Source organism: Molothrus aeneus, chromosome 18 (genome assembly GCF_037042795.1).
Source record: "Molothrus aeneus isolate 106 chromosome 18, BPBGC_Maene_1.0, whole genome shotgun sequence".
NCBI lineage: Eukaryota > Metazoa > Chordata > Aves > Passeriformes > Icteridae > Molothrus > Molothrus aeneus.
In genome coordinates this window covers 13903814-13914852 of record NC_089663.1, presented here as the reverse complement: position 1 = coordinate 13914852, position 11039 = coordinate 13903814, and the positions used below count along the sequence as shown (strand labels likewise).

At 45.7% G+C, this 11039-nt stretch overlaps 1 protein-coding gene across 1 annotated transcript in view; it reads right to left on the bottom strand.

The window, feature by feature from the left end:
• Positions 1 to 2126: 2126 nt before the first annotated feature.
• ADGRD1 (adhesion G protein-coupled receptor D1) overlaps positions 2127 to 11039 on the bottom strand; it is a 124436-nt gene continuing 115523 nt past the window's right edge. Inside the window, exons 22-25 of the mRNA XM_066562091.1 lie at positions 9266 to 9392; positions 8020 to 8061; positions 6149 to 6241; positions 2127 to 5505 (exon numbers count right to left, since the gene is read on the bottom strand). Of these exons, the coding sequence (XP_066418188.1) occupies positions 5410 to 5505; positions 6149 to 6241; positions 8020 to 8061; positions 9266 to 9392 (358 nt within the window). The 3' untranslated portion in view covers positions 2127 to 5409. The remainder of the gene's footprint in view (positions 5506 to 6148; positions 6242 to 8019; positions 8062 to 9265; positions 9393 to 11039) is intronic.

The window sequence follows — 11039 nt, the reverse complement described above, 5'->3', positions numbered from 1 at the left end:
GTGGCTGCAGCCCCAGTGCAAAGCTGCTGCAGGAGAAACGCCTTGTGCTCCTCGCCTCGGGCCTTGTTCGAGCCGCCTCGGGCCTTGTTCGAGCCGCCTCGGGCCTTGTTCGAGCCGCCTCGGGCACGGCTGTGCTGCTGTGCCAGCACCGTGGGGACCGGGGATGGCCCTGGGCCCTGCCCCAGACCCTGGGCAAAGCTGCTGCAGGAGAAACGCCTTGTCCTCGCCTCAGGCCTTGTCCTCGCCTCGGTCCTTGTTCGAGCCACCTCGGGCACGGCTCTGCTGCTGTGCCAGCACCGTGGGCACTGGGGACGGCCCTGGGCCCTGCCCCAGACCCTGGGCAAAGCTGCTGCAGGGGAAATGCCTTGTCCTCGCCTTGGGCCTTGTTCGAGCCGCCTCGGGCCTTGTTCGAGCCACCTCGGGCACGGCTCTGCTGCTGTGCCAGCACCATGGGCACTGGGGACGGCTCTGGGCCCTGCCCCAGGCCCTGGGCAAAGCTGCACCTGCAGCGGCTGCAGGCCCCTCCTGGCCTCGGGCTGCCCGCGCCTCTCTGGGTAGAGGGTGCACCCAAAATAAAACTGATGGCAGAAGTTCGGTTGGAGCTGCTTTGGATTCAAAGAGAAATTATTCGTACAAGTGGCTGTTTTGCAGTCATATAAAAGGGCACAACTATTACTCTTTCTGTCCACTGAAATGCTCCTAAGTGCTCCCCTGATTTTAGTTTTATTCCTCATCTTCCTCCAGAATATTATGAGCATGAACTAAAGCCAGGGTTTTGCAATGGCAGAGCTGCTAATTGTGCTGCAGTTTTGGTGTGGTTTTGTGTGTGTTTGTGTGTGTTTTGGTTTGGGTTTTTTTTGTCTTGAACTGTTTTATGCTTTATTCTCTGTTTGTGAGTAGGTATCAGCAAAAGCTTAGCTTGGAGGATGCTTAAAGGGACACATTCGGTGTCCAATCAAGCCTGATTTTATTCAGTAACAACAGAAAATAACAGGGGTGAGAAAAATGTCAGTTTTGCCTTTGTTGTAGGTGAATGAGCAGCCTAAAGCAGCTCTGGGGAGCTCCCCTGAGCCAGCAGAGCTTCCAGCAGAGAAAAGGTGGGTGAGGATCCAGGACAGAGCTCAGACATCCCCTGGGACTCAATGATTCTGCCCTGTGTCAGCACCTGGGCAGAATGCTGATGTCAGTGGTGCAGTTAGTGCTGTAATCATCCTTGACAAGATGAAATATGGCCTCTGAATTCCAAGAACATATGGGATTATTGAGAAGGAAAATGGTGTGAACAAGGGCAATTATAGCAATAACTATCCATGACACACTACATGGAGCCAGCCAAGCATAACACTGATATAATGAAAATATTTTTAAAGGCAAACATGATGTAAGCCAGTGCCAAAATTATCTAATTTATTATTCTGTCATGAATGATAAATGTTAATAACCTCTGTGTTTCACAAAATAGCAAGAAAGCTTTCTTTTATGTATGCCTTGCTAGATGGTTTTAAAGGAGACAAAGGGAAGAAAGAAGATGAAAAGCCTTTCTCATCTACATTCTAATCTTTAATTTTTCAGCATATAATTGCTCCAGTTATTTTTGCACACCTCACCACATCTGCACACCTATGCAGCGCAGAGGAGGCAGCCTGGTGATCACCACAGAGCCAGCCCTGACCTTGAGAAGGAGCTGCATCCCTGTGAGGGAGCTCAGGAGATTGAGATGTGACGGTTCTGGACTTGCATTATCATTTTCAGATCAATGTAAGAGTAATAAAGCTTCCATACAAGAAGTATTATTTTAGAACCCACCCCTTCTGACCTGCTGTGGGCTGAAGCCAGGCCCAGAGCCAAAGCTTCAGGCTCAGGCACTCAGGCAAGGCCTGGCCCTGGCTCTGCACTGAATGCCAGGGGCTCCCCCTCTGCTGGGGAGGCTCGGTGCAGTTATTCTCTATAAAGAAGGATCAGGCATAAAGTTTACAGAAATATTGCCTGCACATCAGCAGGTCTCTCACAGGATGTGTAATTGCTCTGATGGATAATTGCAACAATAGCACTGACAGGGAACCTTCATTGTTATGCTGTTGTTTACAGCCCATGTCAAAAGAATCATTTTAATAAATACAAAGTCCTTTTAGGAAATTAAGATTTCTTCTTTATTTGAGGGAGAAAAACCAACAAAACAAAATTATTTTACTAATTACTGGCAAAGTCATTCTTGCTACATTACCTATTTTTAAAACTCACATTTCATTCAATTAAGATTTCATACTGTTGACAAAATGATGCTGCCCAAAAAAAATATTGTAATAGCTGCTCTATACAAGCCTATAAATAAACTGCAAGATTTTCAAGCTTCAAGAGACTGAGAACAGAAAGAGATTGTTTAAAGATTCATTTGAGCATTTCTTATTCAGTACATTTGCTGCATTCAGTACCAAGAAAAACACTTTGAATCAAACAAAAAGAATGGATATCGATGGCAAGGGAACACATTTGTGCTTGGTGGGGATTTTCACCAGTTTATCAAAACCAGAAGGAGCCCCATCCCTGATGCTGTGTGATAAATTCAGTGCCCCAAACCTCACGGGCCAAGAACAAGACAAAAGTGCTCCGTGCCCAGGGCCTGCAGGCAGAGAGGATCCAGGGACACGGGGTGACCTCACCACACTGCCTGCCCCTTTCCAAAGGACAGAACAAACACCTTTTCATGCCTGTCTTAGTTTTGGTGAGCAATTTTAAACCAGAGCACACCTGGATGAAAAACTGATGTAGCCCTTTGTAGCAGTGTCACTGCTGTGTCTCGTGTGTGGGGAGTTTTCCAAATGGACACAGGATGGTCACAAAATGACCAATACAGCACAGGAGGAAATGCAGGTTAGGAAAATTGTGCAGAGGGGAATACTCTTAAAAATAAAGATTAAAAAAAAAAGCTTTTATATGTTGTCTGGTTCATTCACAGAACTCTGTGCTATAATACAATGATTAGAAAATTATCAAGGAGAGTTTCAATCTGTATTTGTGGTCACAATGTAAAAAAACCAAAAGCAAACCAAAACCAAAAGAACTCATATGGTCCAGTATCAAAAATATGCTTAAATACATTGTGTGCACACAACACAAACTCTGAGCACTGTTATCACTTTGCTCCTCTATTCCATCTCCTGTACATTCCAAGGGCTCTGTCTACAGGGTCTTTTGGGGAAAAAAAATCATTTTCAGGCCAAGAAAAGCCCATATATTTGCACAGCTGTCAGACAGAGCAGTGCAGAAAAGGCTAGGAGAAAACCCTACAGAAAAGCCAAAATAAAGACACAGCCATCTACATATTTAGCTTTTACTGAGCCTCTGTTTGGAGTTAGCTGTCAACCACCGGAGTTACGTAGCATTAGGAAACATGAGATTAAAGCCCGTGGATTTAAATGTGTGGTGTGCAGTTCTGCTGTGTTCCAGCTGCAGAAATCCAGCACTAAACTAAAATAATTTCTGTAGAATGTTCTGAGCTGTAAGCTTGGGTGGACTCTGGGCTTCCAGTTTGAGGATCACACCAACAGGTCTTGGATAGGAAGGGGAAAAGGCAGGAAAGATTGGGCCAGACTGAAAGAGATCATTATTTTAGTGCAGGAAGGAAACAGGGACAAAACTTGGTTTGGATCAAACAGAAATTAAATGCATTGAGTTTTTCTAAACTTTAAACTCCATGTCTTTTGGATTAAACACCAGACTAAATTCAGTCATAATTGGTGGGTATTTCCTGTTCCTAAAGATCAATTTACTTTCATTTAACTTTTTGATAAATTTACTATGCAATAGAAAATTTCCACTCTGCACATTCGAGTGTAAATACCTTTTCTCTTGGAAACAAACAGCCCATTCACTGGGACCAGGAATGGTCTGAGCTGCTGAATACACAAACATTTAATTAAGGTTAAGAAAACCCAGCACGAAACATCTTAGCAAGAGATGAGGTTGAAGAGTTGCATATTTTCTGCCTGTTTGGGGTTTTTTTGCATATTTTCTGCAGTACTTTGGCAGCCCAGTGGATGAGGACAGGGAATTCCCTGCTGATCTCCGAGAGCTGAGGCACAAGGGAGAGCTGGGGACGGGAGCTGTGGCTGCAAAGCCACCCTGGGGAGGGCCTCACCTGGGCAAGTCCTGGATGCTGAATAAAGCCCAGAGCAAGCCCCAAGGGCTCTGCCAGGGGTTAAACTCTGCCTGGCTCCAGCTGGGAAGGCGGGGTGGCCCTGCCTTGTGCTCCAAACACCACTCTGAGAACCCCTAAAACACAGCTCAGAAGAAAAATTACAGTGTTTATTTCCTCCTTGAAGATACTTCATAGCAGTACTAAAGCAGAAGCTCCTAAATGCTGAGCAGGGTCTAAAAGCACAAAAGAGACTGCAGAGCCCTGTTTAAAAGCTGTCTGCAGGAAACAATACACAGAGCTATTTGCAGGCTGGCTGTCTTCACAGTGTATCAGTGTGTTCCATCCTCGTGGCAGCAGTTCAGTGTCTCAAAATGACCAGAAAAAGGAGCAAGGTAAGTCACAGTGCCAGCTCTTGGTTCCTAGAAGCCACAGTGAGTGTGCAAAATGCGCTCGATGGAGAGCTGTGGATTGCAGCCCCGAGCTGCAGGCAAAGCAGGGCAATAATTGAATAATTTGCATGGCAATACAGACACAGATCAGCAACAGAGGGGCTGGGGGCTGCTCTAGGACAGCCCCAGCCAGCTTTGCCTGTGATGATAACATGGCAAAAGGAAGAGCCAAAATGCTAAACATGCACATTTACACCTTCCAGGTGCTGCTCATGTGTTTATGTGTTTATTAGCTTTGCTCTTCCACACCCACGCTGGGAGTGGGTACTTGGAACCTGCTTCTCCCTCAAGGCCTGGCTTCCTTGTAGCATTTAGATAAACACCATAATATGTATTTGGAATCAACTTCACTTTGATAATTCTGTAAGGTAAAAAATGTAAACAGAGAGAGCACAGCAAGCCTGGAATAGTCTCATTACAACATCACAATGGGAAGCATTTCATTTTAGAGCATAAAAACCCATCTTTTCAGAGGTATGTTGCTTTCCCTCAGTTCTGGGAGCTGGAATGATTCAGGGAGCAATAAGCCCTTCTTGCATACCTAGGGTTTTCATCATTGCTGACAAAACCATCCAGTGTATATTTGTGCTGGTCATTTTTACAGATATTGCTAATAGCCAAGTGCTAGAACGTGGTACAGTTTTGAAGGCAAGCAACGAGGGCTATTTACTCAACAGAACAACATGGCAATTCCCAATTCATTAGGCAGTGATTTAAAACCCAGTTTTCTGCTGTCACTGGCAGTGACAGGAACAGCTGGTGGACACGGTGTGGAGGTCCTGAATGTGTGGCTTGGTTTTCTCTGAGGAGCTGCTGCTCCTGTCACACTGCTGATAAATCAATGCGGTTTGCTGAATTGCTGCTTTTATCCCAGGTGTTCAGCTTGGTGGGGGTTGTGCCTGGCCTGTTCCCAGTCATCTGGAAAATAAAATAGTATAGAAAATCTGTTTATTTATTTATTTATGCAAGCAACTCTTGCCCAGATGAAATAAGAGCTTGAAAGCATCTATTTACATTACAGTGTTGTCACAGGGTCTGGAGAGCATATGCCATAAAGGATTCTTAAACAGTTATTGCCAGGATCTGAGGTGATTGGCAACGATCACTTAATAATACCTATCACTTCAGATGTCTGGTTCCTTATAAAAACAAATGCCTTCTGTCTCAAGACAAGCTAAGCAGAGCTGGAAAATGACATTCACGTGTTGGTTTAACAGTAAGAAAGCCCTACCAGAGAGCCACCACCATCAGAGCAATACATTGCCAAAATGCTGCCAAAATGCAGAAGTCCATTGCAATTGGTGGGAATGACCCTACTGAACCATAACCAGAGCTCATAAAGCTGTTTGCTTTTATTTGATGGTTTCCCAGAAAGCAGAGTTTTGTCCTTTGCTTTCAAAACAGATTTTAAAGCTGCAACTTCATGCTTGCTGGTTCCACCTGTCTGCACCTTGCATTAGGCTGGTACTAAGAATACCCATGGGCCTGCTCTGTTCTTTCCAACAGAATTTAATGGGAAACACTCTCAGATACAGTAGGGGAATAAAGGAGCAATACTTACAATGTCTGAATTGAAGGGCTTCACATTGATGTTGCGTGTTGAACTACTGGTGAGGGACCAGACCTTGGTTTTGTGCTTAAAGGCAGCTCTAACCTTTGGCAAAGAACAGCGAAACCAGTTGAAAAAGCTGTGTTTATTTTCACAGGTGCAGCCTGCAATCATTTCCCCTTTTTCCTCTCTCCACACAAATGTCACTGTGCTATTAAACAACAAACAATCCACCCCTACGCTTTTCTTTGTCTTTATGGACTTTTCCCAGTTTCACATTTTCTGAGTGAACACAGAGCCCCAGGCTGGAGCAGGAGGTGCCCCGAGCAGGCTCCCCCTGGGCTGCACAGCCCTGACAGGCCCAGGTGCCACCAGGACAGAGATGGAGCAAAATTCTCCACTAAGTGAAAATGAGCTGCAGAAAGGACAGATGGTGAGACAGGGAGGAGAGACTGGTCAAGGACTGAGGCTGGAAGTGACGGCTGTGGAGATCAAGAACATCTTGGCTCATTCTCCTGTGATTCTTTTTAATACCAGTGCATTTCTGTCTGGGAATAAAGCCCTTTTTCACCCAGCCACTTCTGTACCCAGTCCATGGATGTTTCTTTACAATATCCGAGTTTCACTTCTCGGGAAGAAATTCTCAAGAGTTCTTGCTGTTTAGCTAAAGGAGTATTTTAGATATGCACAGCCTGTGAAGGAGCCAGTAGGACCCGCTCTCCAAAAATAACAGCTCACATCAGCTGTGTGGTTTTTAAGGATAAAAATTATGAAAAGTTTCTGAATTTAATTTCTCATGAGGTTCCAGAAAAAATTACAGCAATTCAAATATTTGTATTTGATCTAAAACATTTGAAACTTGAAGATTTCTAAGCCAGGGGGAGAACAGAATAAAGAAATATTTTTCCTCCCTACCTTTAACCCGCCTGCTTAATTTTAGATGATTTCAATAAAGATCAAGAGTTCCACAGTCAGACCTGTCTCTCCAAACTGATTTTGGCAGAGATCACATCAGTGAATGCTCTGGGCTGCAATAGGTTGGCAAATATTGACAAATAATAATTTCTCTACAGAAGAGGTGAAGTGCTGCTGTTGCATGGGAAGCAGCAGCAGGTTCTGGGGCAGAGCTCCTCATGAGCATCCAGGAAAAAATCTGTGCAGAGCCAAAGCTGCCAGGGTCTGCACTGGGCACTGCCCTGGCAGGACTGGAAATGGCTCTCACAAAAACCATTTCTTTCAGCAATACTTGTGGCTGGGCATTTTCTGCTATCTGCCACAGGAGGAGAGGATGCTGCAAGCCAAATTTACATCAGCCTTGTCTTGGCTTTGTCCCAGTTGTTCTAATGAAGCCTTAATGCAAAAAATGCCTCAGTCCCCTACCAACACCTGAACTTCCTGCCAAGAAAAATACCTGGAATATCTTCTGCTCAGTAAGGCTTCCCATTAAGGACTGCATGAGCAACATCCAAAAGTATGTTTTGCTGAGAATAATATTTATTATAATATTTATTTTCCTCCCTGGGGCTGCGGCTCTGGAGAGCCCCCAGCAGGGACTGCCAGGGTGAGACCTGTGAAGCTTCTCCTCCCCACAGTGCAGTCCTGCCTGCTCAGCCCCCAGCTCCCAGGACAGCTTCCTCCTACTCTTCACTGCTCCTCTTATCTCGGTTCTGTGCTTCCAACCTTCCTCCAGTTAAATGCCAATTAAAACAAACGTCAAGCACGGGTAAAAATGCTGCCAGTCACGGAGCCAGAAGAGTCATGGATTAATTAAAAGAAAAAGGAAATCAGTGACATAGCAGGCAATGATAATGCAGAAATTGATTCACATTTATGTTCTTTGAATTTGGTAACACCAAACTGATTAACACCATTTGGTTACATACCTCTGAGTTCAGAAGACAGTGAAACAGGAACATGAAAAATCCCTGAAAATGGAAAAAAGGGAGAAGGGTGAGGTCTGGCTGTGAAAAATCAAATGTTTCATACTGTGTTTCTCTCAGTATGTACAGAACAGGCATCAGGAGCTGGAGCCCTGTAAATGTCTGAGTGCACTAAACCAGAGTGTCTCAAGTGAAACTGGAGAAACCTGCAGCATTGGGTCACTGTGGGGCTTCTCTGGAACTATTCCTGCAAAAAAACACCTCCTAAACTTTGCTGTACTGAAGGAAAAATCTGGCTGAAAATAGGCAGAAATTCTTGTTTCATGACCACAAGAGAACTCTTGGTTTGTGGTTGCAAAGACCAAGGAGAGGGAAATGCTCTTAGGGAAACACCAGATCAGGATTTTTCAGGTTAGAAAAGCAAGGTATTAGCACCAGGAGAATTTTCACAGCAGAATTTTGCTATCTTTGGGCTTTTAGTCCAATGCTAAGTGAAAAGTCCAATGCAAAGTGAAAATCCCTTTCCCTCACAAGACAATTTTATTTTTCTGGCAGTAGTTTTCAGCACCAAGAGCCCCGTTTCACTATTTTTGTATCCACAGTGGTGTTTGTTTCCAAGACAAGAAAGGATTTTCAGGAGATTGTTTTTCCCTCCTCTTACAACCACTGCTTGGGAATGACCTGTAACATGCCTGTATCCAGGTTATGCCTGTGCTGAAATGTCTGCTTCAAGCTAAGCAGATGTTTACATTCCTCCTTGGACAGAGCTGCTTTTCTGGATTGCTGTGCCAAGGAGATGAGGGCTGAGTTTCCTGCATGCAGGAGCTCTGTACAGCACAGGGAATAGCTCCACTTTTGATCTTTCCCATGAAGTTCTGTTTGCTTTTATTTAGTCTCAGTAATGAAGCCTCAAATTGGCATTGAAAAATTGGCCTGGTATCTCTACAGAAGAATCCTGCCTATGGTACACAGTGCTGCAAGAACGAATTCCATTTCATTTCTGAGGCTCAGTGCTGTCTCATTTATTTAATTATTGCTACTGGAAACTCTAAGGAGTGGGATACAAGTTCTGTTCAAACAAAGACAAGCAATTGCCAGCACTCTGTGCTTAGCACAGACTTAAAAGACAGAGGAAGGAACACAGGATAAAATGCAATAAGCATAAACATGTGAAGACATTACTAATGAGCCATTTAATTAGATCTCAGAAGCATTTCTGTAGCCATAAGCTTCCCCACCAGACACTTACCTGTAGTGAATTAAAAACAGCAAATATGTACTGAAATACTAAAGCTTGGGCATTGACAGCCAAAATGCCAAAGATCCACGAGCTCCCCAGGATTGGTAAGAGAACAGCCACGGCTTTAGCTGTTAGTCTGTGGGAGAAAATGAAAACAGGAAATTGTGGTGAGACCATTAAAGAAATGTCAGCCTCCACACCAAGGAGTTTATCAATTATGTTCTGGCAGCAAGGCAGCAGGCAGAACTCTTCTTTACTATAAAATTCTTTTAATGGGAAAGATTTTAATTATGTTTTCATCTGTGGAAAGGGGAATAACAAAACATTGGTATCACACAGGATAAATACAGGTGGTGAGTCATGAACTGAGGGAGAAGGGAAAGAGATCTGAGAGATGGTCATAAAAACACATAAAAACAGGGCAGTCATGTCCTCAGTTCACAGAGAGGTTTGTAGTGGGCAGCCAAGTGCAGGAGGCAAAGGGCAGCGAGTGCTGCACATCCCAGCCCACACACACCCACAGCCTGTGCACCCTGAGATCACCCAGAGCACTCACAGGCCAGGGGAAACCAGCCCTGCCATGGGGGCACTGCCAGAGAGCAGCAATCCACCTGCAGGAGGAGGAGATGAACACCTGTGCACACCCAGAACACTCACAGAACACTCACAGGCCAGGGGAAACCAGCCCTGCCATGGGGGCACTGCCAAAGAGCCACAATTCACCTGCAGGAGGAGCAGATGAACACCTGTGCACACCCAGAACACTCACAGAGCACTCACAGGCCAGGGGCAATGGGGACACTGCCAAAGAGCCACAATCCACGTGCAGGAGGAGCAGATGAACACCTGTGCACACCCAGAGCACTCACAGAGCACTCACAGGCCAGGGGAAACCAGCCCTGCCATGGGGGCACTGCCAGAGAGCAGCAATCCACCTGCAGGAGGAGCAAATGAACACCTGTGCACACCCAGAGCACTCACAGAGCACTCACAGGCCAGGGGAAACCAGCCCTGCCATGGGGGCACTGCCAGAGAGCCACAATCCACCTGCAGGAGGAGCAGATGAACACCTGTGCACACCCAGAGCACTCACAGAGCAGGGGAAACCAGCCCTGCCATCACAGCCCTGCCAGAGAGCCACAATCCACCTGCAGGAGGAGGAGATGAACACCTGTGCACACCCAGAGCACTCACAGAGCACTCACAGGCCAGGGGCAATGGGGACACTGCCAAAGAGCCACAATCCACGTGCAGGAGGAGCAGGGGAACCTGTGCACACCCAGAACACTCACAGGCCAGGGGCAATGGGGACACTGCCAAAGAGCCACAATCCACCTGCAGGAGGAGCAGGGGAACCTGTGCACACCCAGGCACATTTCCAGTGCCAGCCCTCAAGGGACAAACTGCTCCTCCTGGCCAGCTGAGAACAATTTAGCAGGAAAAGCCAAAGAAGGGAGCAGTCCCCATCTGGAACATGTGCCAAGAAGGCAGATCTGACCCAGCTTCCAGCACCACAAACACTTGGTGAGCTCCTGTTGCAGCCCGTGGGATTCACGCAGATTGATCAAATCAAGTGTTTAAAATATCAGTTAGTTCAGTCTATGTGCAATTACAGATAGAGAAGCCATGGGGCAGAAAAGAAACAGGGGTAGTGAGAAACAAAAAGTCAGTCCCTGCTTGCTAAAACCATGTTTTTTAGAAATGATCAGATTTCTATTTAGATGGGAACCTATGCAAGAAAAAAAAAAAAAGCTGTTTCAGGGAGATTTATGTCCTGCTTGTG